At 60.2% G+C, this 20,647-nt stretch overlaps 2 protein-coding genes across 3 annotated transcripts; one reads left to right on the forward strand and one right to left on the reverse strand.

Annotated features, from left to right (window-relative positions):
- The first annotated feature begins 1,020 nt into the window (after nucleotides 1–1,020).
- Nucleotides 1,021–11,144, forward strand: avl9 (AVL9 homolog (S. cerevisiase)). Its single transcript, XM_086150463.1, has 16 exons — nucleotides 1,021–1,246; nucleotides 2,626–2,746; nucleotides 4,942–5,027; nucleotides 5,275–5,346; nucleotides 5,797–5,886; nucleotides 5,986–6,052; nucleotides 6,177–6,217; nucleotides 6,296–6,334; nucleotides 6,409–6,478; nucleotides 6,559–6,992; nucleotides 7,059–7,193; nucleotides 7,293–7,512; nucleotides 7,666–7,783; nucleotides 7,902–7,955; nucleotides 10,003–10,091; nucleotides 10,170–11,144. Exons 1-16 carry the CDS (start codon nucleotides 1,166–1,168, stop codon nucleotides 10,295–10,297), a joined length of 1,845 nt encoding a protein of 614 aa, XP_086006589.1. The 5' UTR covers nucleotides 1,021–1,165; the 3' UTR covers nucleotides 10,298–11,144.
- A 473-nt stretch (nucleotides 11,145–11,617) lies between these two features.
- On the reverse strand, nucleotides 11,618–20,647 carry kbtbd2 (kelch repeat and BTB (POZ) domain containing 2). Of its 2 annotated transcripts, XM_086150460.1 has the most exons (4): nucleotides 20,544–20,647; nucleotides 17,735–18,256; nucleotides 14,965–15,130; nucleotides 11,618–14,873 (listed from the first exon to the last, which is right to left on the reverse strand). In XM_086150460.1, the coding sequence occupies exons 2-4, from the start codon at nucleotides 17,905–17,907 to the stop codon at nucleotides 13,263–13,265; spliced, it is 1,950 nt and encodes a 649-aa protein (XP_086006586.1). In that variant the 5' UTR covers nucleotides 17,908–18,256; nucleotides 20,544–20,647; the 3' UTR covers nucleotides 11,618–13,262. The 2 variants fall into 2 exon arrangements, with proteins under 2 accessions (XP_086006586.1, XP_086006588.1); XM_086150462.1 differs by lacking the exons at nucleotides 17,735–18,256; nucleotides 20,544–20,647 and adding an exon at nucleotides 15,225–15,506.

A 20,647-nucleotide genomic window follows, 5' to 3' on the forward strand; every position in this document is an offset into this window, starting at 1 on the left:
CACACATACATACATACACACATACGTGCGCACACACATACATACACACATACGTGCACATACATACACACATACGTGCACACATACATACATACAATCTGGGACGGTTGAACACCAGGCGGGCTGCTGCTTCCTGAAGAAGCTCCAGAGGCCTGATGGTCACCGCCGGGCTCCGGCAAGGAGGGAGGTGCAGTGGTCCAGACCAGAGATGACTAGAGCCTGGATGAGTATCTGCACCGTGTCCTCTGTGAGGAATCTGTGAACCTTCCTGATGTTGTGAAGGAGGAACCTGCGGGAACGTGCGACCGCTGCTACGTTCCCTGAGAACGACAGTTGGTCGTCCGGGACCACACACAGGTTTCTCACCGTTATGGTCGACCTGACCACGGTGTTGTTGTTGGTGATGACCAGGTCTCTGTGTGGACAACCTTCCCCGGGAGAAAGAGCAGCTCGGTCTTGTCTAGGTTGAGCTTCAGGTGGTGAGTCACCATCCAATCTGAGATGTGGGACAGGTGAGCTGTGATTCTGGTTTCCACCTGTGTGTCTGACGGAGGGAAGGACGAGATCTGCTGTGTGTCGTCGGCATAGCGGCGGTAAGAGAAGCCTTGGGAGTGAATGACAGAACCGAGCCATGTGGTGTTCAGGGAGAAGAGGAGAGGACCTAGAACCAAACCTTGTGGAACACCAGTAGATGGTCTGTGAGGTTCAGACACAGATCAGCGCCACGTCACCTGTAGGAGCCTCCGGTCAGGTAGGACGCCAACATGGAGAGTGAAGATCCTGGGACGCCCAGACCCTTGAGGGTGGACACAAGGATCCGGTGGTGGACCACGACACACACGGCCGACAGGTCCAGAAGTACGAGCGCGGACGAGAGAGACCCGATCTGCTCCGCTGCCTCGGACAGAAGAGATCAGTGATGAAGAATAAAAGCATAGCTGTTCCATGGAGGACTGCGCGCCACTTGTGAGCGAAGACGGAAGCGCGCAACAGGGAACCATCTGCGTGTGTGTGTTTGTGCGGGTGTGTGTGTGTGTGTGTGTGTGTGTGTGTGTGTGCGGGCGGAAGAGGACGCGCTGCTGTTGTGTTTGCTCTCCGTCGGACGGCCGAGGGGGAACCGTCCGCCGGAGCCCCATCTCGGCGCAGCCCACAGCCCCGCGGCCCGATGGAGCCCCGGGAGCGGGACGAGCGGAAGCCGGTTCTTCACATCGTGGTCGTCGGGTTTCACCACAAGAAGGGCTGCCAGGTGGGTGGACCTGCGCGGCGTGCTAGCCCGGGCTAGCCGCCGCTGCTAGCAGCTCGCCGGGGCTTCCGGGGCGCAGAGCGGCGGTCCGGTCCGGTCCGGTCCGGGTCCCGGCCCGGGTGCTCGGCGCCGGCCGATACCGAGCAGAAGCCCGGGGCGAGGCTCCCAGCCTGCCGCGGAGGGCCGGTCCTTACCGGGGCTCCGTCTCGGGGGGAAGCCGCCGCTGGCCGCCGTCCTCCGCGGTGCCTGGATGGACACGGCGGGCTTCCGGTGTCCTTTGGCGAGGACCGGCGGACGCAGCGTCAGAGGAGAAGCTGCAGGCGAGATGTTCGTCCCTCGGGCTGCTCTGGAAGACGGTCATGGGACTCGTCGCCATGGTTTCCAGCGGGCGGCTTCCTGTCGCTGGAAGGAGACGCACGGCGGCGACATGAAGGATCTTCACCCTGAGATCCTGGAGGCCTTTGGGAAGGAGACGGACCTTCTGCGTGGCCTCCACCCGCCTCGCCGAGCTTCTCCATCAGCTCCTCGGCACCTCCTGAGGCCGAGAACATCAGGAACCCCTGGGCTGTGGCGGCCGAGGCCTCGCCGGCCTTGTGATTCGCTAATCATTAACGGAGGCGCGGAGGAACCCGCTGCCCTCTGGTCCTGGCAGCCAGGAGCTGTGGACCTTCGGTGAGAAGGTCTCAGTCCAGCCCCGGCAGAGGGCCGGCCGGCTCTCCGCAGGACGGGGAGGAGGCGGGGCCTCTGAAGGCCCAAGACGGCGACCCGGCGGTGGCGCCGCCTTGATTCAGGTCACCGTGACGTTCGGCTTGTCGGTGGAGCCCCGGTTCTGAGACCGGAGCGGGTTCCCCGATCCACCTCCGGGTCAGAAGGAGACCTGAGCGGGTTCCCCGATCCACCTCCGGGTCAGAGGGAGACCTGAGCGGGTTCCCCGATCCACCTCCGGGTCAGAAGGAGACCTGAGCGGGTTCCCCGATCCACCTCCGGGTCAGAGGGAGACCTGAGGGGGTTCCCTGATCCACCTCCGGGTCAGAAGGAGACCGGAGGTCCCCGACACCGAGAGGGCGAGGGAACCGGAGCGGAGCCCCGCCGGTGCTTTGTCCGCCAGACGTCGTTTCCGTGGGTTCAGTCGGACAAGCCGTCTCTTCAAAGATCCTCGTGGAAGCGGCGGCTGTCACACCAGCACGCGTCCCATGATGTGGGTCTCCACGGGAACACGCTTGCACGTCCACCCCGGTGACACAACTCCAAACACGGCCGCCTGAGGCCGCGGGGCGGATGACCTTCTGTGGCTCAGCTGACGGCCCAGGGAGGCCAGAACCAGGGAGGAACCTCCGAGGACGTGGTCTCCACACTCACTGTCCCTGCTGTCCAACCGGCAGGTGGAGTTCTCCTACCCGCCCCTGATGCCACAGGAGGGCCACGACAGCGGCCTGCTGCCCGAGGAGTGGAGGTACCTGCCCTTCTTGGCCCTTCCAGACGGCGCCCACAACTACCAGGAAGGTAAACACACACACACACACACACACACACACTACCTCTACAAGAGCGGTGATGCAGGTTGGAAGCGTGGGTTCTCCCCCATGTTCTCCTGCCTTGGTTCCCCACCATGTTCTCCTGCCTTGGTTCCCCACCATGTTTTCCTGCCTTGGTTCCCCCTCTTCCATCCCTTGGCAGTTGCTGGTTCACGTGAGACTAGATGGTCTTCAGGTGTGTCTTCTCGAGCGTTCCTTTTGATCGCCAGGTTCCCGGTGAGGCCCCGCCCCTGGAACAGGCTCCGCCCCTTCCCTTCAGTCCAGGTGTGCACGTGGGCCCGCGGCCTCGCCAGGCTCCGCTTAATCTCTGGCGTCCGCGGTGCAACCTTCAGCTGGAGCAGATCTTCACTGCCTCATTCCGTGCTCCTCATACTCACACTGAGGTCACAGACGACCTCCTCGGACCTTCTGCTGCGCTTCATCTGGTCATTGGATCACAGGACACGTGATGCAGACCCGTGCCGTCCCGTTCCAGATCAGATGTTCCACCTCAGTAGACACCAGACCATCTGAAACTCCCAGAAATGCTGGCAGGGGCCGCGAGGCGGGACGCCATCCAGCCGCTGTCACACCTACCAACCATCTGGGCTTCAGCAGGACCTGCTGTTGCCTTCTGACTGAGAGGCAACTGAGATGGAGACATGAAGAGAACCCAGCGGAGAACATGGAAAGAACCCAGCGGGAGAACATGGAAAGAACCCATCAGGAGAACATGGAAAGAACCCAGCGGAGAACATGGAAAGAACCCATCAGGAGAACATGGAAAGAACCCAGCGGGAGAACATGGAAAGAACCCAGCGGGAGAACATGGAAAGAACCCATCAGGAGAACATGGAAAGAACCCAGCGGAGAACATGGAAAGAACCCATCAGGAGAACATGGAAAGGAACCCAGCGGGAGAACATGGAAAGAACCCATCGGGAGAACATGGAAAGAACCCAGCGGGAGAACATGGAAAGAACCCATCGGGAGAACATGGAAAGAACCCATCAGGAGAACATGGAAAGAACCCAGCGGAGAACATGGAAAGAACCCATCAGGAGAACATGGAAAGAACCCAGCGGGAGAACATGGAAAGAACCCAGCGGGAGAACATGGAAAGAACCCATCAGGAGAACATGGAAAGAACCCAGCGGAGAACATGGAAAGAACCCATCAGGAGAACATGGAAAGGAACCCAGCGGGAGAACATGGAAAGAACCCATCGGGAGAACATGGAAAGAACCCAGCGGGAGAACATGGAAAGAACCCATCGGGAGAACATGGAAAGAACCCATCAGGAGAACATGGAAAGAACCCAGCGGAGAACATGGAAAGAACCCATCAGGAGAACATGGAAAGAACCCAGCGGGAGAACATGGAAAGAACCCATCGGGAGAACATGGAAAGAACCCATCGGGAGAACATGGAAAGAACCCATCGGGAGAACATGGAAAGAACCCATCGGGAGAACATGGAAAGAACCCAGCGGGAGAACATGGAAAGAACCCAGCGGGAGAACATGGAAAGAACCCAGCGGAGAACATGGAAAGAACCCAGCAGGAGAACATGGAAAGAACCCATCGGGAGAACATGGAAAGAACCCAGCGGGAGAACATGGAAAGAACCCAGCGGAGAACATGGAAAGAACCCATCGGGAGAACATGGAAAGAACCCATCAGGAGAACATGGAAAGAACCCAGCGGGAGAACATGGAAACAACCCATCAGGAGAACATGGAAAGAACCCAGCGGAGAACATGGAAAGAACCCAGCAGGAGAACATGGAAAGAACCCATCGGGAGAACATGGAAAGAACCCAGCGGGAGAACATGGAAAGAACCCAGCGGGAGAACATGGAAAGAACCCAGCGGGAGAACATGGAAAGAACCCATCAGGAGAACATGGAAAGAACCCATCAGGAGAACATGGAAAGAACAGAAAGAAGTGGTTTGTCCTCTGGATTGTGAGCTGGCGTCTCCTGGCTGCGAGGCGAGGGTTCTCATCCCTGCACCTCAGCGCCGGAGACGCCGTCCTGATGTTCCATGAGAACCGGGGATCTGCGAGGTCTTCTGGCTCAGGGATCCTGTCAGTGGCCAGGAGACGTGGTCCGATGGACGAGGCGCGGCAGAAGAAAAGCTGTGTTTTCTGTCCTGAGCTCTCCCGTGTTTGTCCTGTGCTTCAGACACGGTGTTTTTCCACCTGCCGCCGCTCAGCGGAGACACGAGGTGTGTGTACGGAGTGTCCTGCTACCGCCAGATAGAAGCAAAGGTCAGTCCCTCCGCGTCCTTCGTTCTCCTCCTCCGACAGACACGGCTCTCGGCCGCGTGCACGTCAGACTATCTCGATATGTTCTAGCCCTCAAATTAGCATCGGCGGCGACGGGAGATCATCTCCCGTGCTCCGTCCGCTCAACCCGGACCTCCGCGCCGGTCTGAACGTCCGAGATACGGAGATGGAAGCGGGCGTCCGAAAAGCCTCTGTCACGCAGCTCCTCACCGCGTGCTTCCCTTTCCAGGCGCTGAAGGTCCGGCAGGCGGACGTCACCAGGGAGACGGTGCAGAAGAGCGTCTGCGTTCTCAGTCGAGTGGTGAGTCCGACTCGAGGGTCGAAGGAACATCTGCCACCAGGTGCTCGTGATGAACGGAGGCACGGAGGAGCAGGAGCGCCCGTCCTGCTCCGGCCAGTACTGGATCGCTGCGGTTTCACTGCCTCCGGAAGGGAGTACTACAGAGTTGTACTGCAGTACTACAGCGTTGTACTGCAGTACTACAGAGTTGTACTGCAGTACTACAGAGTTGTACTGCAGTACTACAGAGTTGTACTACAGTACAACGCTCATAAAACCCCAGCAGAGGATCCAGATGGAGATCTTTCCTCCGCTCTTCTCTGGAGGGACCATCTTCTCACGTCAGGCTATCCTGTCCTAGTGACACTCGTTCACTCTGAGTAAACCGACACACACCTTCTTCTGTCTCCTACACACACACACACACCTTCTTCTGTCTCCTACACACACATACCTTTCCTCCTCCTGCAGCCTCTCTACGGTTTGCTCCAGGCCAAGCTCCAGCTGATCACACATGCCTACTTTGAAGAGAAGGACTTCTCTCAGATCTCTATTCTCGAGGTGGGTGTGTGTGTGTGTGTGTGTGTGTGTGCGTGCGTGCGTGCGTGCGTGCGTGCGTGCGCCAGCCCAGCTGTTCTTACCCCCCCCCTTGCTGTGCAGGAGTTGTACGAGCACATGAACGGCTCGCTGCGTGGCTCCTCTCTGGAGGGATCTCAGGTTTACCTGGGTACGTTACACACACACACACACACACACACACACACACACACACAGCTGTAGATGCCCTCATAGATGGGGGTAGTTGTTCCAGAAGGGCTTTGTGTCTGACCTGAGGTGGACCGTCTCCGCAGGGCTGTCACCCAGAGACCTGATCCTGCACTTCCGACACAAGGTAGGGGTTTTGGGGGTCCCCTGGGGGGAAGGGGGGGGGGAGGGGGTGTTTACAGGACTGACCTCTGTGTGTCTGCAGGTCCTCGTACTCTTCAAGCTCATCCTGCTGGAGAAGAAGGTAGAGATGAACGGGCCGCCGCCGCCCCGCCTTCAGGACAGGCGTGTCCTGACCGCCTCTCTCCGTGTCTGCAGGTCCTGTTCTACGTGTCGCCGGTGAGCCGCCTGGTCGGCGCCCTGATGACCGTCTTGTCGCTGTTCCCAGGTCAGCGGCCATCTTGGCCCTGAGGGCGGGGGGGCTGGTGAAGGGTGAATGTGTCTGACGCGGCGGTGACTGTGTCGCAGGCCTGATGGAGCACGGCCTGGTGGACTCGTCCCACTACAGGCCCAGGAGCAGCGTCTCCGAGGACCCCGTCCCCGGGGCCGAGGAGTTCGTCTCCGTGTCCGCCGCCGACCTGGACGACGGCGCTCTGGAGCCGGAGGCGCCGCCCGCCGCTCCCTCCGACGAGGGCGACCCGCACCTCAAACCGCCGTCCCGCACGTCCCCGGAGTCGTCTGAGAGCGACTGGGAGACCCTGGACCCCGGGGCGCTGGAGGAGGGGCCCCCGGGGCCGGCGGAGGGAGGGGAGCCGGGGCCGGAGCCGCCGGGCGCCTCCGAGGCCGGGACCCCCATCACGGTGCAGCCGCAGGCGCTCGGCGGGCAGGGGGCGCACGGCCACGGCCCGCCGTCCGGCCTGGAGGAGGACCAGTACGGCCTGCCCCTCGCCATCTTCACCAAGGTAAGGGAGGAGCTTTCTCCCGGGCCCGTGGGAGACGCCGCCGACCTCTGACCTCTGCGCCCGCAGGGCTACCTGTGCCTGCCCTACATGGCGCTGCAGCAGCACCACCTCCTGTCCGATGTGACGGTGCGTGGCTTCGTCGCCGGGGCGACCAACATCCTGTTCCGCCAGCAGAGGCACCTCAGCGACGCCATCGTGGAGGTGGGTGTCGATCTTCTGACGTTCGGCTCCTTTCCCAGCGTCTTCCTCCGGCCCTCCTGGAGCGGGAGGCGTCCTGACGGCGAAGGCGGTCCGTTGCAGGTGGAGGAGGCCGCGGTCCAGATCCACGACCCCGAGCTCCGGAAGGTCCTGAGCCTGACCACCGCGGACCTGCGCTTCGCCGACTACCTGGTCAAACACGTGACGGAGAACCGCGACGACGTCTTCCTGGACGGGACGGGCTGGGAGGGCGGAGACGAGTGGATCCGAGCCCAGTTCACCCTCTACCTCCACTCCATGCTCTCCTCCGCCCTGCAGCAAGGTACGCCGACCTCCGGGGGGATTATAGGATGGAGGAGACATCAATACACAACCTGACCAGTACTCTGTGTGTGTGTGTGTGTGTGTGTGTGTGTGTACCAGAGTGGGGGGTGTGTTGGACTCACTGATGGGATGTTCTCCTCCTCCCGTTCAGATAACGAGAGGCAGTTGGCTGATTACGGCGTGCCGTTCATCGCTGCGTGGAAGATCACCCACAACTACCGCGTGTGGTTCAGCAACAAACACCCCGCCATGGCCGCCATCACGCCGGGGTAGGCGGAGCGGTCAGATTTCACACGCACCAGCGGGCTTTGGAGCAGATGGTGGCGTCTGATTCGGTTTTTCCCCGTTTGTGATCCGTGTCTGATCCACGTTCCCGGTGTGTTCCAGACACCCGTTCCAGGGCCAGTACAGCGTGGGCGACATGAAGCTGCGTCTCTCCCAGTGAGTTGACCCCGGTTCTTTTGGGGGGGGTCAGTACAGTGCGGGACACCGGGACTCGGCCGCCCTCTAGTGGCGGACTTCAGCAGCGCGGCGGTGCGGCAGAGTCAGCGAGCGCTGCTGCGGAGCACGGCCTGGAGGAGCCCTGCGGGGATCACATGGTCAGGTGGAGATGAAGCCCATGGACGCTGAATGAGCATCAGTCCGTGTCCTCTGAGGAGCCACGAGCTGCAGCCACACCTCTTTGACCACTGCAGCTCTGCCGTGTGTGTGTGTGTGTGTGTTTGTTTGCCGTTGTATTTGTGTATGGGTGGGTCTGCATGTTTGTGTGATTCTGTTTGTTTTGTCTGATTGGATTGAAGGGTGTGGATGGGTGTGTTTGTATGCTGGCTACTTGGGTTAGTGTGTGTGTGTGTGTGTGTGTTTGTAGCACCTGCTTTTGTTGATTTGAGAAACCATCTCCACACGGGGGTATTTGCAAAAATTGGATTCTGTGTGTGTGTGTGTGTGTGTGTGTGTGTGTGTGTGTGTGTGTGTGTGTGTGTGTGTGTGTGTGTGTGTGTGTGTGTGTGTGTGTGTAATACACGTTGCTGTCCCCTGTGTTCAGCTCAGAGAAAAGCAATTCCAGCCCAGGAAGGGAAACCCTGGCCTTCTGGAGTTGATCCACAGGTTCTCCTCCTTCAGATGAATCATTGGGGTGGAATTCATGTTGTTGACCTGAGGACCTGAGGTGTTTCCTGAGGTGACCTGAGGACCTGAGGTGTTTCAGCAGCGCCTCCTCCTCTCCTATGGTGCGACCCTGTAGGCCCTCCGTGCTGCAGATCTTCTGCAGGCGGGTCTTCCTGGTGTTCCAGGTAGAGCGTCCACCCGCTAATGAGCCCTGATTGTCCCGCGGACGTCGAGAGCTGAGATGTGGAAAGTCCGAGGCAACTTGACAGGACTGTGAAGCTCTAGTGGCGGAGCGATGTTGTGAGGGAGCTTCATGCTGAGTCCCTCATGAATGAGGAGCGCCGACTCATGAATAATGAGTGAGCTGGATTGTGGGGAAGCGGTGGCTTGGCGGCTCAGGTTCCACTCCGGCCGAAGGCATCTGGAGCTCTGCAGATGAGCCGTGCCTCTACTGTTACACTCTGGATCAGCGACGCCGGCGCCCCTTCCTGCCGGCGGTGTTGGGTGACGGCGTGGCAGCATCAGGGAGCCCGGGTGGCTCTGCGGGGCGAGGAGGCGAGGGGGCGGCATCGTTTGACAAGAAACTGCAGGGTACTTATCAAATGAGCACGGCGGGAAGCCGAGGACGTGGGGGAGGACTTACAGTACTGAGGTCCCGCTCAGTGAGACGGCCTCGGAGCTCCGGTTGTCCCCTGTGAGAAGGTTCGGTGGATCAGGACCAGGCCCTGGAGACGAAAACCACCACAAGCATTTGTACATCGTTAAACACATTTAAACACGTCCGTGGACGGACACCTGCCAGCCGGAGGCTGGAAACGTACCATCACAGCACAGCCCGCTCGCTGTGTGTGTGTGTGTGTGTGTGTGTGTGTGTGTGTGTGTGTGTGTGTGTGTGTGTGTGTGTGTGTGTGTGTACGAGCAGGCCTGTAGCTGGCGTCCTCTGCAGCGAGCCCGTGGAGGAGACGTTCCCGTGGACACAGACGCTGGCAGGGCTCTGTGTTTGGTCGGCGGCCATAGAAGCTGTTTATCTGGGTCAGCCTGAGCGGGAGCCCAGGGCTGCGCCGCCGGCCGTCAGATGGACGCTTCCGTCCGCGTCTGAACATCAGGGGGAGACGGAGTCATGCAAAGCAGGTCGAATAAGGCGGTTGTCATTCAGAAACACATCTGAGGGTCCAGGTGCGGTGCTGAGGTTGGACCCTCAATGCAAACTCACTTCAAGACCAGGTTCTCCGTCTAAAGGGCGACGTTGGCCGCTTTCTCTCGATGCGGAACCAACACACTCGAGGTGTTTTCCCGGGCCGAACGTCCCCGGAAGTGTCTCTAGCCGGAGGACGTACGGCTCCTGTCGCGCGCTAACCTCCTCCTGTCTCTCCACCGCCAGCTCCATGCAGAACAGCGAGCGGGGCAAGAAGATCGGGAACGCCATGATGACCACCAGCCGCAGCATGGTGCAGACGGGCAGGGCCGTGGGTGAGGACGGCCGGACCCGAGCGCCCCTCCGGACCCATCCGGTAGTCGGTTCTAACGCTGCGCTCTGATTGGTCTCAGGTCAGTCCGTGGGCGGAGCTTTGACCAGCGCCAAGTCGGCCATGTCGTCCTGGTTCTCCACCCTGGCCCAGCCGGCCGCCGCGTCCGACCCGGCCGCTCCGGAACCTTCATCCGAAGTCAAACCCTGAACTCCCGCCGTTCCCCGGGGTCGCCGTGGCGAAGCGGCGGCCTCTTCGCCGTGGATCCCGACCCCCACGTCTCAGAGCTGTGACTCAGGTGTTCTCACTCCCGTATCAGCCGATGTCCTCGCCCCCCCGGCTCCACTCCCACCGGCCGCTTCCGGTTCCGCCGCCGGTTTCCCTGGAAACGGAAAAGCGGCGGACAGGGACGGAAGGGCGGCGCCGGCCTCCCGCGCGTCAGAATCTTATCCTTTCGCCGAAAAACAGCCGAGACCGAAAGCACGAAACTCATCCGGCATGGAGTCTTAGAAGGTCCTTGTTCCTGGCAGAAGATAGAAAGTGGTTTTAGGGTCTAACAACACCTTAGTCTACACTATTTCTATAGTTTGCTGTTATTTATCCCGGCGTCTTTCTGAAATGTACATTAGAATGGAGAGACAACCACAGCATCGTTGCCTCAGGAGGCCGAGGACGACGGCGGCCGCCCTTCCGTCCGGAGAGCTCAAAGCGGGAGACGTCTGCGCCCGGTGAGGCAGCGGAGAGCCGACCCGCACGGCTTCCTGTCCGTGCACGCCGGAGCGCGCTGTGAATGGAGCAGGGTTCAGAGGAGGCGTCCGAGCGCTCCCGTCTGTCCCGTCTGTCCCGTCTGTCCCTCCAGGGTTTCCTTTTCTTTCACGTCCGACTGCCGACTCGCCTCAAGTTTGATGCTGCTTTGGTTTTTAAACCCCAGTTTGTTTTTATTTAAGAGATTTGAATGTACCGTGGATCCACAGAATATTTTCCTGACAGAAGCCCCCGATGGATTTGGGAAGAAAGTGATCTATTATATTACTGTATTAAAGAAACCTTAAAATCGACGCGCGACTCGCTTCCCGTTAACCGTCTGACGTCGGCTCACCTGTCGATCACCGCCGCACGGAGACACTCGGCCGTTTGCACCCGGAGCGTCAGAGTCCTCGGACGGAAGAGGGAGACCCTGGAGACCTCGGAGACCCTGGAGACCTCGGGCAGGGACGGCCTGGGGGACCTGGAAGACAGAAGGCGCCTGCGTGTTTCACAGGCTGAGCTGATCTCAGGAGGCTTCAGGTGGAGCGGCGGCTCCACAAAGGGAGGCCGGAGTGACTGGGGGTTAGAGACGTTGGGTCAGAGGTCATCGGCGGGGGTTGACGCCGCGGCCTCGGCTCCACGGAAGCGAAGCGAGAGCCGCGAGAAGATCGGCCGTGACGATATCTTCCAAGCCGGGAGGAAACGGGAGGCCCGGAGCCGGGCCGGTTCCTCTCCCGAGTGTCCGGCACGCGGACCCAAAGAAACCAGGAGGGCGGAGGCGCGTTCAGGAACGTTTTTGGTATGTTTTTTAATAAATTAACGTTCATTCAAAATACAGTGCCAAAGGAATATGATGCAGCCAAACATGCTAGTAAGGTTTGTCATGAAGCACCTGTGCTCATGTCTAAAAGGTTAGGAGGAAGACCCTTCCCTTCCCACCCCCACCCGCCCTTTGCCACTGCCGCTCGCGGGTTGCAGGGGCGGTTTCCATAGCGACAGCCCTGGGCCAGCCCTCTCCGCTCGCAACCAATCAGCAGCAAAGATTCCTTAATATTCACTCGAGAGAGAAAACATCGGTATCTGATAGGAAATGGATCTACCCACAATCACACTACAGTAATGTCTCGGTATTAAATTAAAAAAAGACACTAATACAAAATAGACCTGGTTATTTTCCCCACACTAGAACAGTTGTCTCTTAAACATATGAAAAATATATATTTTATTATATATATATTTCAGCAGCTTGGAAATTAAAAAATAATAAAAATAAAGAAATGCATGAGCCTGAAACTGAAGTTTATATTGCGAGTGGAGGTGTGTGTGTGTGTGTGTGTGTTGAGACCCCTGGGTGAAGACCAACCAGAGGAGGGTGTGTGTTGGGCTGCTGGCTGTGTGTGTGTGTGTGTGTGTGTGTGTGTGTGTGTGTGTGAGGCGTGGACTGCTGGCTGTGTGGAAGACGGCTGTGCAGACAGAGGGTGTATGCAGGGCTGCGGGTGGGGGGGTGGGTTGGGGGTCCGGCGGAGGGGGCGGGGCCAGGGGGCGGGGCCAGGGCCAGGGGGCGGAGCGTCCAGGAGCGACCGGACCTGCGGCGGCTCTTCAGAACCTTCTCCGCCTCCCTTACCCGGAACCCCTCTGCTGGGGACCCTCCCCCTCGCCCCACATCTGCACAGCCTTGGGAGGAGACGGGTCGGGTCCGACTCGGGGGGCGACCGGGGTTCCTGTCCGGATGGTGGAGGGGCTCAGGCTCCCGCTCACAGCAGCAGCTTCAGGGGAGCCTCACGGGGCACCGGGAGGTCCGCTCGCTCTTCTCCAACAGCAAACATGATTGATGGCCCGGTCTCGCGGCCTCCTCCGGCCCTCGGGGTCCGAGGTGTGCCGACAGACTCTTGATCGGAGGTTCTCCGAGCGGCTCTTCTCCCGGCGGCGTCCCCGTTGTCTTCGTGCTCTACGAGGGTCCGTCGGGCCGGTCGTCTCCGCGGAAAACAGACATCGCGGCGGCCGGTTCTCCCGCTCGGCGTCCGAGGGTGGGCCGGCTTCCCGCCCCTCCGTGAACCCGGGGCGGTTTGAGAGCTTCTGATTGTCGTGACGCCTCTGGCCCGCTGTGAGCGGAAGCCGCCGGAGCCCAAAGGAGGCTCCTCCCGGACTCGGCTTTCAGCGGTGCGAGGGCGGCCGCGGAGGACCAGGACCAGGACCAGGACCAGGACCAGGGAGCGGGGCGGGGCGGGGGGGCGCTGGTGGATTTTGGTAGTTGCCATTGTCATTCGAAGAACAAGTGCGTCCTCCTCCTCCTCCTCCTTGTCCTCGTCCCAAACTCGGCTGCTGTTCAGACCGTCACGTTGTAGAAACGGTGTGTCGGCGGGTGAGAAGATCCAACGGGTGTCTGCAGCCACCCAACGGCGAGGAGGAGGAGGACATTTTCAGATTCCTAGCAGGTGTCGTTGCGCGGCGGTCCGGAAGGTCTGTCCGGGCAGTCGGAGCTGTACGTGGGGAAGGAAACGCGCTCCCCGTCCACCTCGAACTCCTCGGCCCCGTCGGGGGAGAAGAGGTAGGTGGGGGGCTTCCAGGGGGACTCCTCCAGGCAGGAGGGGTACAGCTTCCCCACGGCGCAGCGGAAGTCCTTGCCCAGGTCCCAGAGCACGCGCTCGGACACGGGCTGCCGCAGGTACCAGCGGTCCAGCTCCACGTCGTACTGGTAGATGGCGTACTTGGCGCGCTCGTTCATGTGCGTCTCGCGCATGAAGATGCACAGCGAGTTGAGCAGGACCACGGCCCGCACGCACGGGTCCGAGTAGCGCTTGGCGGGGATGTTGGCGGCGAGGCGCCACTCGTTCTTGTTGACGTCGTAGATCTCCACCGTCACGGAGGAGCCGTCCACCGTGCTGGTCGGGAGGCGGACGCCCGAGTTGCTGACCACGTGGAGGCCGCCGATGTAGAAGATGAGGTCGCCGAAGGCGGCGGCCGAGGCGAAGCAGCGGCTGGTCTTGCGCATGGCCATCTCCACCCAGGTGTCGGCCCGGGGGAAGTAGCAGTACATCAGGTCGTGGGTCATCACGTAGATGCAGTCGTGGGCCACCACCGAGGCGCTCCAGTTCCAGGCGAAGGGCAGCGGGCTCATCATGCTCCACTCGTCCTTCTCGCAGTCGTAGCGCTCCACCGTGCGCTTGTTCAGCTCGCCGCCCGTGTTGTCTCCTCCGATGGCGTAGATGTAGCCCTCGCAGTAGACCAGCGAGGGCTTGATGCGGGCGCACAGCATGGGCGTCTTCGGCACCCAGGCGTTCTGCTGGGCGTCGAACCAGAAGAAGCTGTCCACCGAGCGGAACACGGCCTGGATCTTGCCGCTCTTGCCGTGGTTGCCGATGGAGTTCTTCAGGGGGATCTGCCCACCGGCGATGAAGACGTCGTTGTCGGGGGTGACCAGGGTCCCCACCTTCTGCAGGTCTCCCGGCGGGTTGCTCAGCTTGTAGACCTTCTCCGCCTGCGGGCTGTAGCACACCACCGACGTGGTGAAGGCGCCCGAGAGGACGTAGGCCTCGCCCTGCATCTCCGACATGGCCTCCATGAAGATCAGCATCTCCTCCTTGGTCATGCCCAGCCGAGGCTTGAAGAACTTGGGCATGGACTTGTAGAGGCCCTGCACCACCACCGACTTGTCGTTGGGGGGGAGGCCCTGGAACCAGGCCCGCTGCGTCACCTCCGACAGCGCGTCGATCCGGATCTGGCTGAGGACGGACGACAGGTGCTGCGAGCGCGCCTCCATGTTGTACTCCAGCCACAGCATGGCCGCCTCGCGCACCGTCTCCTCCTTCTCCACGTTGAGGTTGTCGCTGCTCAGGAGGTCTATCAGCAGCTCGTGGGACAGCTGCAGAAAGGCGTCCTGCCGGTACACCATGGGGAACTTGTGCTCCACCATGCGCTTGGCGCTCTGCTTCAGCTCGCTGCAGCTGAACAGGTCGCCGATGCTCAGCATCCGCACGCAGTTCTCGGCGTTTATCTTCTTCACCAGGTAATCTCTGCACTGCAGCAACACGTCCTCCACCTGTGGGGGAGAGGAAGCCGAGTGAGGAGACGTTCGCCCGCCGGTTTCTGCGCCCGGCGACGGCGTGACGGCCCGGAGGCCTCCGGCTGACCTGCAGGAAGCAGGCCGTCTCGTAGAGCGGCTCCACCGTGCTGTCGCTGATGGCCAGGTTGCCCGTGTAGGCGTAGGTGATGATGATCTGCAGCGTGGCCGGGTCCACGTTCCTCAGGTGCACGTGGGTCTGCTTGCTCTCGCTGAGGCCACTCATGAACATGGCCCTGCAGGAGGGGACACGACATGGGACAGGGTCACGCCGACGGCAGGACCGAGGAAAGGACGCTCGCGCATCTTCAACGGGCAGCTCATCCTGACCTTCCTCTCCTGAACAAGACTCCTTATGATGGATCTTGGACTTTTCTAGACCTGCGGGTCACAGCGTCCCAGTCTCAAAGCTCCTTCAGCCTCACAGCCTTCTCAGCATCTACAACGGTCACGGCCGAGTGTGTGTGCGAGTGTGCGTGTGTGTGCGCAGACCACTGCCTCCATCGGACCCAGGACCAGCGTGCCCACCTGGCAGCTCCTGCGGTGTCTCCACTAAGATCTGCTGATGGACTCCAGCTGCCGGCGCTGTGCTCTACTAACAGAAGGTGAGTCCACAGAGGCTTCGTGAGAAGGTCCTGCTCTGGAAGCTGCCAGAACACATCAATTATGTACCAAAGGCCAGGGGATTACTGGGGCCGGCTGATACGGAAACATATCAATAATACATGGACGGAAGCCTTTAATATTGAAAGGGGGGAAGGTGTTACAGATACACCTCCGTCTGTCTGTCTCTGACTGACATATATACAAATATCAATCAACTAATAAAGTGATACAATCCCCTCAAATCCACCCACACATTTCAGGAGTTCATCTCCAAAGGTCTCTGAATGAGACGCCGGCCTGTCAAACACCAGAAAGTAGCACTGAAGTTCACACAGAGCACAGCAGCTCTGACTCCACCTGACAGCTCCCTCATCTGGACCTCATGCACCGGCAGAGGTCTTCAGTGGAGGAATGACCCCCTGGTTCTGGGCTGAAGGGAAGGTAAACCCGGGCCGTCCTGACCCGACACTCTCCCACGCATAAACCATCTCCCCGTGCTCGTCCCCGCGGGGCTTTGGACGCTCACATTCCTGCTGGAACGCAGTGACGGTTTGGACGTCTGATAAGTGACACATGGAGACACATGGAGACACATGGCACAGGTGAAACCACCTCTGGCCTGCTTCTCTGCTTCACTAGGTGACTACTGGATCACAACCTGCCACGATCACACACACACACACACACACACACACACGCACACACACACAACAGCAGTCACACTCTGCCGACGGCTGGTGAAAATCAAATATTCCAAAGCAGCCGTTGAGGAAGAACGTGTCCCTGAGACGGGTTTCTGCACCGAACCCCTCGGCCTCTGACCAGCGGCCCTGGCGGAAGGTTCCAGACAGCAGGATGGGACGATTATTTCTGTTTAGATCGGCTAAATATCCGCCGCGCCGTTCCCACGACATAAGCAGGACCTGAACCGAACCCTGAAGATGCCCGGGACCCGCTCCACAACCACCTACAGCTGGCCCCAAGATCTCAACGCCTCCTCGGCAGAGGAGCTCTTGCCCGCAGAGCCCGTTGTACTGACCGTGGAGATGTTCTCAAGAAGGCCTTGGTCCACACCGGACACCTGGAGGACCGATGATTGTTTTGCTGCAGAAAGAATTGGCCTTTTATTTCATGACTGATTTCTTCAAGGCTTTTACAAACCAAAACCAGGTGAGGCTTCTAGATCACACGGTCTTTGTCTGCACAACAACGCCACTGTCTGTTGGTGTGTGTGTGTGTGTGTGTGTGTTGCACAGTGGGTGCTTAACCTGCCAGGCTGTTATGCAACCCTGCCAGCAAACCGCCGTACCCCCTCCCCCTCTCAACCCTCACCAAACTTTGGCCTGCAAACACAAGGTCTCTCCTGGATGCTCCTGTCCCCCTGTGGGTGAAGCGTGGTGAGATGGGATGGGGGTGCAGACACACCTCTGAACCCCGAGGAGAAGCGCTCTGCGTGTTGGCAGCAGATAACCAGCGCGTGGGAAACGTCAGGGAAGATCTGGGAGAGGCCTTCAGACCCTCTCTTGGAATGTGTGTGTGTTTGGGGGGGTCAGGGGGTCCCACCCCTGCACAACTCCAGTCACGTACAGATGGACTCTTCCCAGAGCTGAGGCTGCTGCTGCTGCCACACACACACACACACACACACACACACACACACACACACACACACACACCTCATCTGGGGGTGACCAAGGCCTTCTGAACACCAGTGGGCCGGCCGCCGCCGCCGCCAGCAGCAGCTCAGACCTTCTACGCTGGCGTGCAGCCGCCACTGAGGTCTGAGGTCATGAGCGCCTCCTGCACAGAGAGGTTCTCCTCGGTCTCTCGGACGAGACGTCCAGCTGAATTTGTGGAACCCCGGTCCACACCCGGTCCACACCCGGTCCGTGGGAGATCTGAAAGGTGACCTTCTATACACCTCCGTAAGATCACTGCCTCACACAAATGGGTTTGTGAATGGAAACTGAAGCACACACTTATAAGAACAGCTTTGATTTGGGGGTGCCCGTCTCAGCCCCAGAAGATCTACGGTAGATCTGAGGTAGAAGGCCGCGGAGCAGAGGGCTCGACCCCTGTGGCGTCGCCGCAGAGGTTTGCGTCTTACGTCCGGTTTGAGGCCCTCGTGTCGGCGCTGCCGCGACCAGGGTTTCCCCTTTGCTAAGAACCGAACCCGAAGGCACCCAACGGGCACCCGTCTCCGACGCCCGGCAGCGACGGGAGGCTGCGCTTACCTGAAGTAGGAGCTACACGTTGCCAGCACCATCTTGTGACAGGGGAACTCCGTGTCCTCCACCAACAGAACCACGTCGGTCAGTAGTTTCTGTTCGTAAAAGAACTTGAGCTGCTCCAGCAGGGAGACAGCGTAGTCCGTGTTGACCGGCCTGCGCTCACTGAGATCCGACATGGTCGCATCCCATGAATCGCGCCCCAGTTTTGAAAAGTCACGCGGCCGGCAGAACCGGACTCAACCCAACCAGGAGAAATGTTTTTCTTAGTTCAGGCCAAGAAGTGGTGAGGGCACGGGGGTCCGACCCCTCCGACGGCTGCAGCGGAGGTGTTTAGCTCCTGCGTGCTGCTCCTCCTGGGAAACCCAGCATTACGTGCAGTTGCGGCGGCCCGGAGGAGGGGTCCCGGAGGAGGGGTCCCGAGTGAGGGCGGGGGCGCTTCCGTGCTCTGGGAGGTCATACAGGGGAGGCACCGGGGTGCAGAGGTAGAGGTGACGACGGCCGCTCCAGGGAAATATCAGTGCTGGTCTGCAGAAGACAAGGGGGAAAAATGAAACATGATGAGCCACGGTCAGAAGAACACACACATCAGGACGTCCTGATCACCTCCAGGAGAGCGCCTGGGGTCCAGCACTGGCACAAGGCACGGAGGTCGATCACAACGATGCTTTTCACAGGCAGGCAGGCCTGACAAGCGTTGGAATATAAAACAATATGTGTCACATCAATTCACTGGCTAACAAAACACAACGAGGACAGGACTTCCAAAGAGAAGTCGTGTCTGGCAGCGAAGACCGCAACGTAGGGTCCACATAAAACCCGGTCTGACCACTGCATCTCCTCCAATGGGTCTTCAGACCCCACCCTGGAGTAAAGTTGGGAAAATGAGTGCCCGTCCCCCCGTGGCCCCCGCCTGCAACTCCCCTCCTGAAAGCTGAGGTGGCATCGGGGCGGGTGGGAGCGGGTGGGAGTGGGTGGGACGGCCCCCTGCTTCACCCACAGTGCCTTCCATGCCGCAGCAATGGTTCTGGTCCAAGCAGTCCCGCCTCGCTCACACCGAGCCTGGGAACCCACATCGTGCCGTGGCCCAGAGTCACTGACAATATGTGGCGGAGTGCTGAGCACCCTGTGCACCCTGTCACTGAGAATGGTTGGTGTGACCGGTCGCTGTCGTTTGTGGGATGCTAACTGGCGACCCTGGTCCGACGGCACGTTATCGGACCAGGCGCGGCAGAGCGGCAGACGGTCCGAGACGCGGTCCCTTTCGCGAGGACCAAGGGGGGGCCATAAAACACCTGCTCCCTTACGCCACTGTCTGCTGAGCATTTTGGCTTTCAGTGGTTCTACCAGACAATCTTAAAGGCAGCCTTTACTTTGACAGTTAATTTCGGAACGCTTTTTCAACGGTCATCTGTTCGCCGTATCCGAGGGCGGGAGCCAGCCGAGGCCACCGGAGGGACAAAATGCAACGCCGCCGTGACACAAATCCAAACATTGTAAGACCTATTCACAAATTCACTCACAAATACAGTCCCTGGATAAACCACCGGCACACTGAAAACTGTCAGCAGGTGTGTGTGACAGACAGTGTTGACCCAGACAGCGGGCAGAGCACAACAACACGGATGGACCTGAGATGATTTCACATCAACCCCAGAACCCACCGACAGACCAACCGACCCCCTGGGCTGATGTTGTCTTGCAGCTTTGGCAGCTGTCCTTCGGGTGTTGTCCTCAGGCTTGACCAGCTCAGGTGAGGACCCACGGCCGTCCCTGCAGAGACGGGCTGCAGGAAGACCTGCTCGGTGCCCCCGGCTAGCGTGACACCCGCCTTCACACTCGTGTTATTAACACGTCCGGCGACAGCTGCCAACACACACTGCGCTGTCAGGACACACACGTACACACTCCGTTGTCAGGACACACACACAGCCTCTGTAAGAGCTGCTGTCCGGGCCACCGACGCCTCCACCGCGGCTGGAGGGACGTGTGAAGCGCGGAGAGCTGCTGCTTCGCCTCCCCCGGTCACTGCGCCAGGGTTCGAAGCACATTCCCCAAACAATGGTCCTCCTTCGTCCGACGTCCGTCCGTCCGGCGTGTGAAGTGGCGTCCGACCCTGGAGTTGCGGGTTCGATCCCCGCCAGTCGGAGACCCCGGGAGGCTCTCGAACGCAGCCCCATCCTCCGGACATGCCAGATGCTGACTAGCTACGTTAGCTAGCCATCGCTCCGCTTCCCACCGCGGCCAAAACAACCCCCGTCCGCTCCGAAAGACCCGCGCACAGGCCCCGTTACTCGGCAGGCACTTCCCCGGTATCGGCGCCCGTGACCGCGGGGTGCCCGCGGGGGCCGGGGCGCCGGGGGGCGGCGGTCCTCGCGGCTGCCCGGCCGCCAGTCACCTCGGCTAGCGGCGATACAACGATATGTAGCCACTTCCAGGGGCGACACCGCGGCAACCTAGCGACTTTAGCTGCCCGGCGCCCAGCGGTTTCGGTGGATTCGGAGCCCGCGGCGGCCAGCGACCCAGTCGCAGACAAACGTAACGGACTTTATGTGCCTGACAAAAGTGTCCAGACGCGACGCGGCGGCGACAAACCGACGGGAATCCGCAGACAGTGACGCCGACAGCGGCCAGGCGAGACGCTAGCTGCTAAGCTAGCTCCAGCTAAGCAGCGGCCAAGCGGCAGCTAAGCAGCCGCTAAGCTACCCGCCTAGCTGCCGGAGTTTTTGAGCTGAAACTCCCAGCGACCCGGACCCGGGCCCCCTTACGGTGAGAGTCGGCGGACTCCGCACGCTGAGCCGCCACGATGTTTCACCTTGTCGGCGTAAAGTCCCGTGTAGCGTCCCCGAGCTGGGATAGCTGTGCTGGTGGTCGGCGCCGCGGAGAGCAGCCTCTCAGCGCATCTTAAGCGCCTGAAAG

Source organism: Fistularia commersonii, chromosome 8 (genome assembly GCF_037954325.1).
Source record: "Fistularia commersonii isolate RoL2024-O1a breed Wild chromosome 8, RoL_Fcom_v1.0, whole genome shotgun sequence".
In the NCBI taxonomy this organism is placed as follows: Eukaryota; Metazoa; Chordata; class Actinopteri; order Syngnathiformes; family Fistulariidae; genus Fistularia; species Fistularia commersonii.

Excerpts from the sequence above, each read along its gene's own strand:
- kbtbd2 (XM_086150460.1), bottom strand. The coding sequence starts at position 17,907 with ATGTCGGATCTCAGTGAGCGCAGGCCGGTCAACACGGACTACGCTGTC. Across the intron at positions 15,131-17,734 it reads ACGTGTAGCTCCTACTTCAG|GGCCATGTTCATGAGTGGCC; the intron begins GTAAGCGCAGCC and ends CCCCTCCTGCAG. Across the intron at positions 14,874-14,964 it reads AGACGGCCTGCTTCCTGCAG|GTGGAGGACGTGTTGCTGCA; the intron begins GTCAGCCGGAGG and ends TCTCCCCCACAG.
- avl9 (XM_086150463.1), top strand. The coding sequence starts at position 1,166 with ATGGAGCCCCGGGAGCGGGACGAGCGGAAGCCGGTTCTTCACATCGTG. Across the intron at positions 6,335-6,408 it reads TCATCCTGCTGGAGAAGAAG|GTCCTGTTCTACGTGTCGCC; the intron begins GTAGAGATGAAC and ends CCGTGTCTGCAG. Across the intron at positions 6,479-6,558 it reads CGTCTTGTCGCTGTTCCCAG|GCCTGATGGAGCACGGCCTG; the intron begins GTCAGCGGCCAT and ends ACTGTGTCGCAG.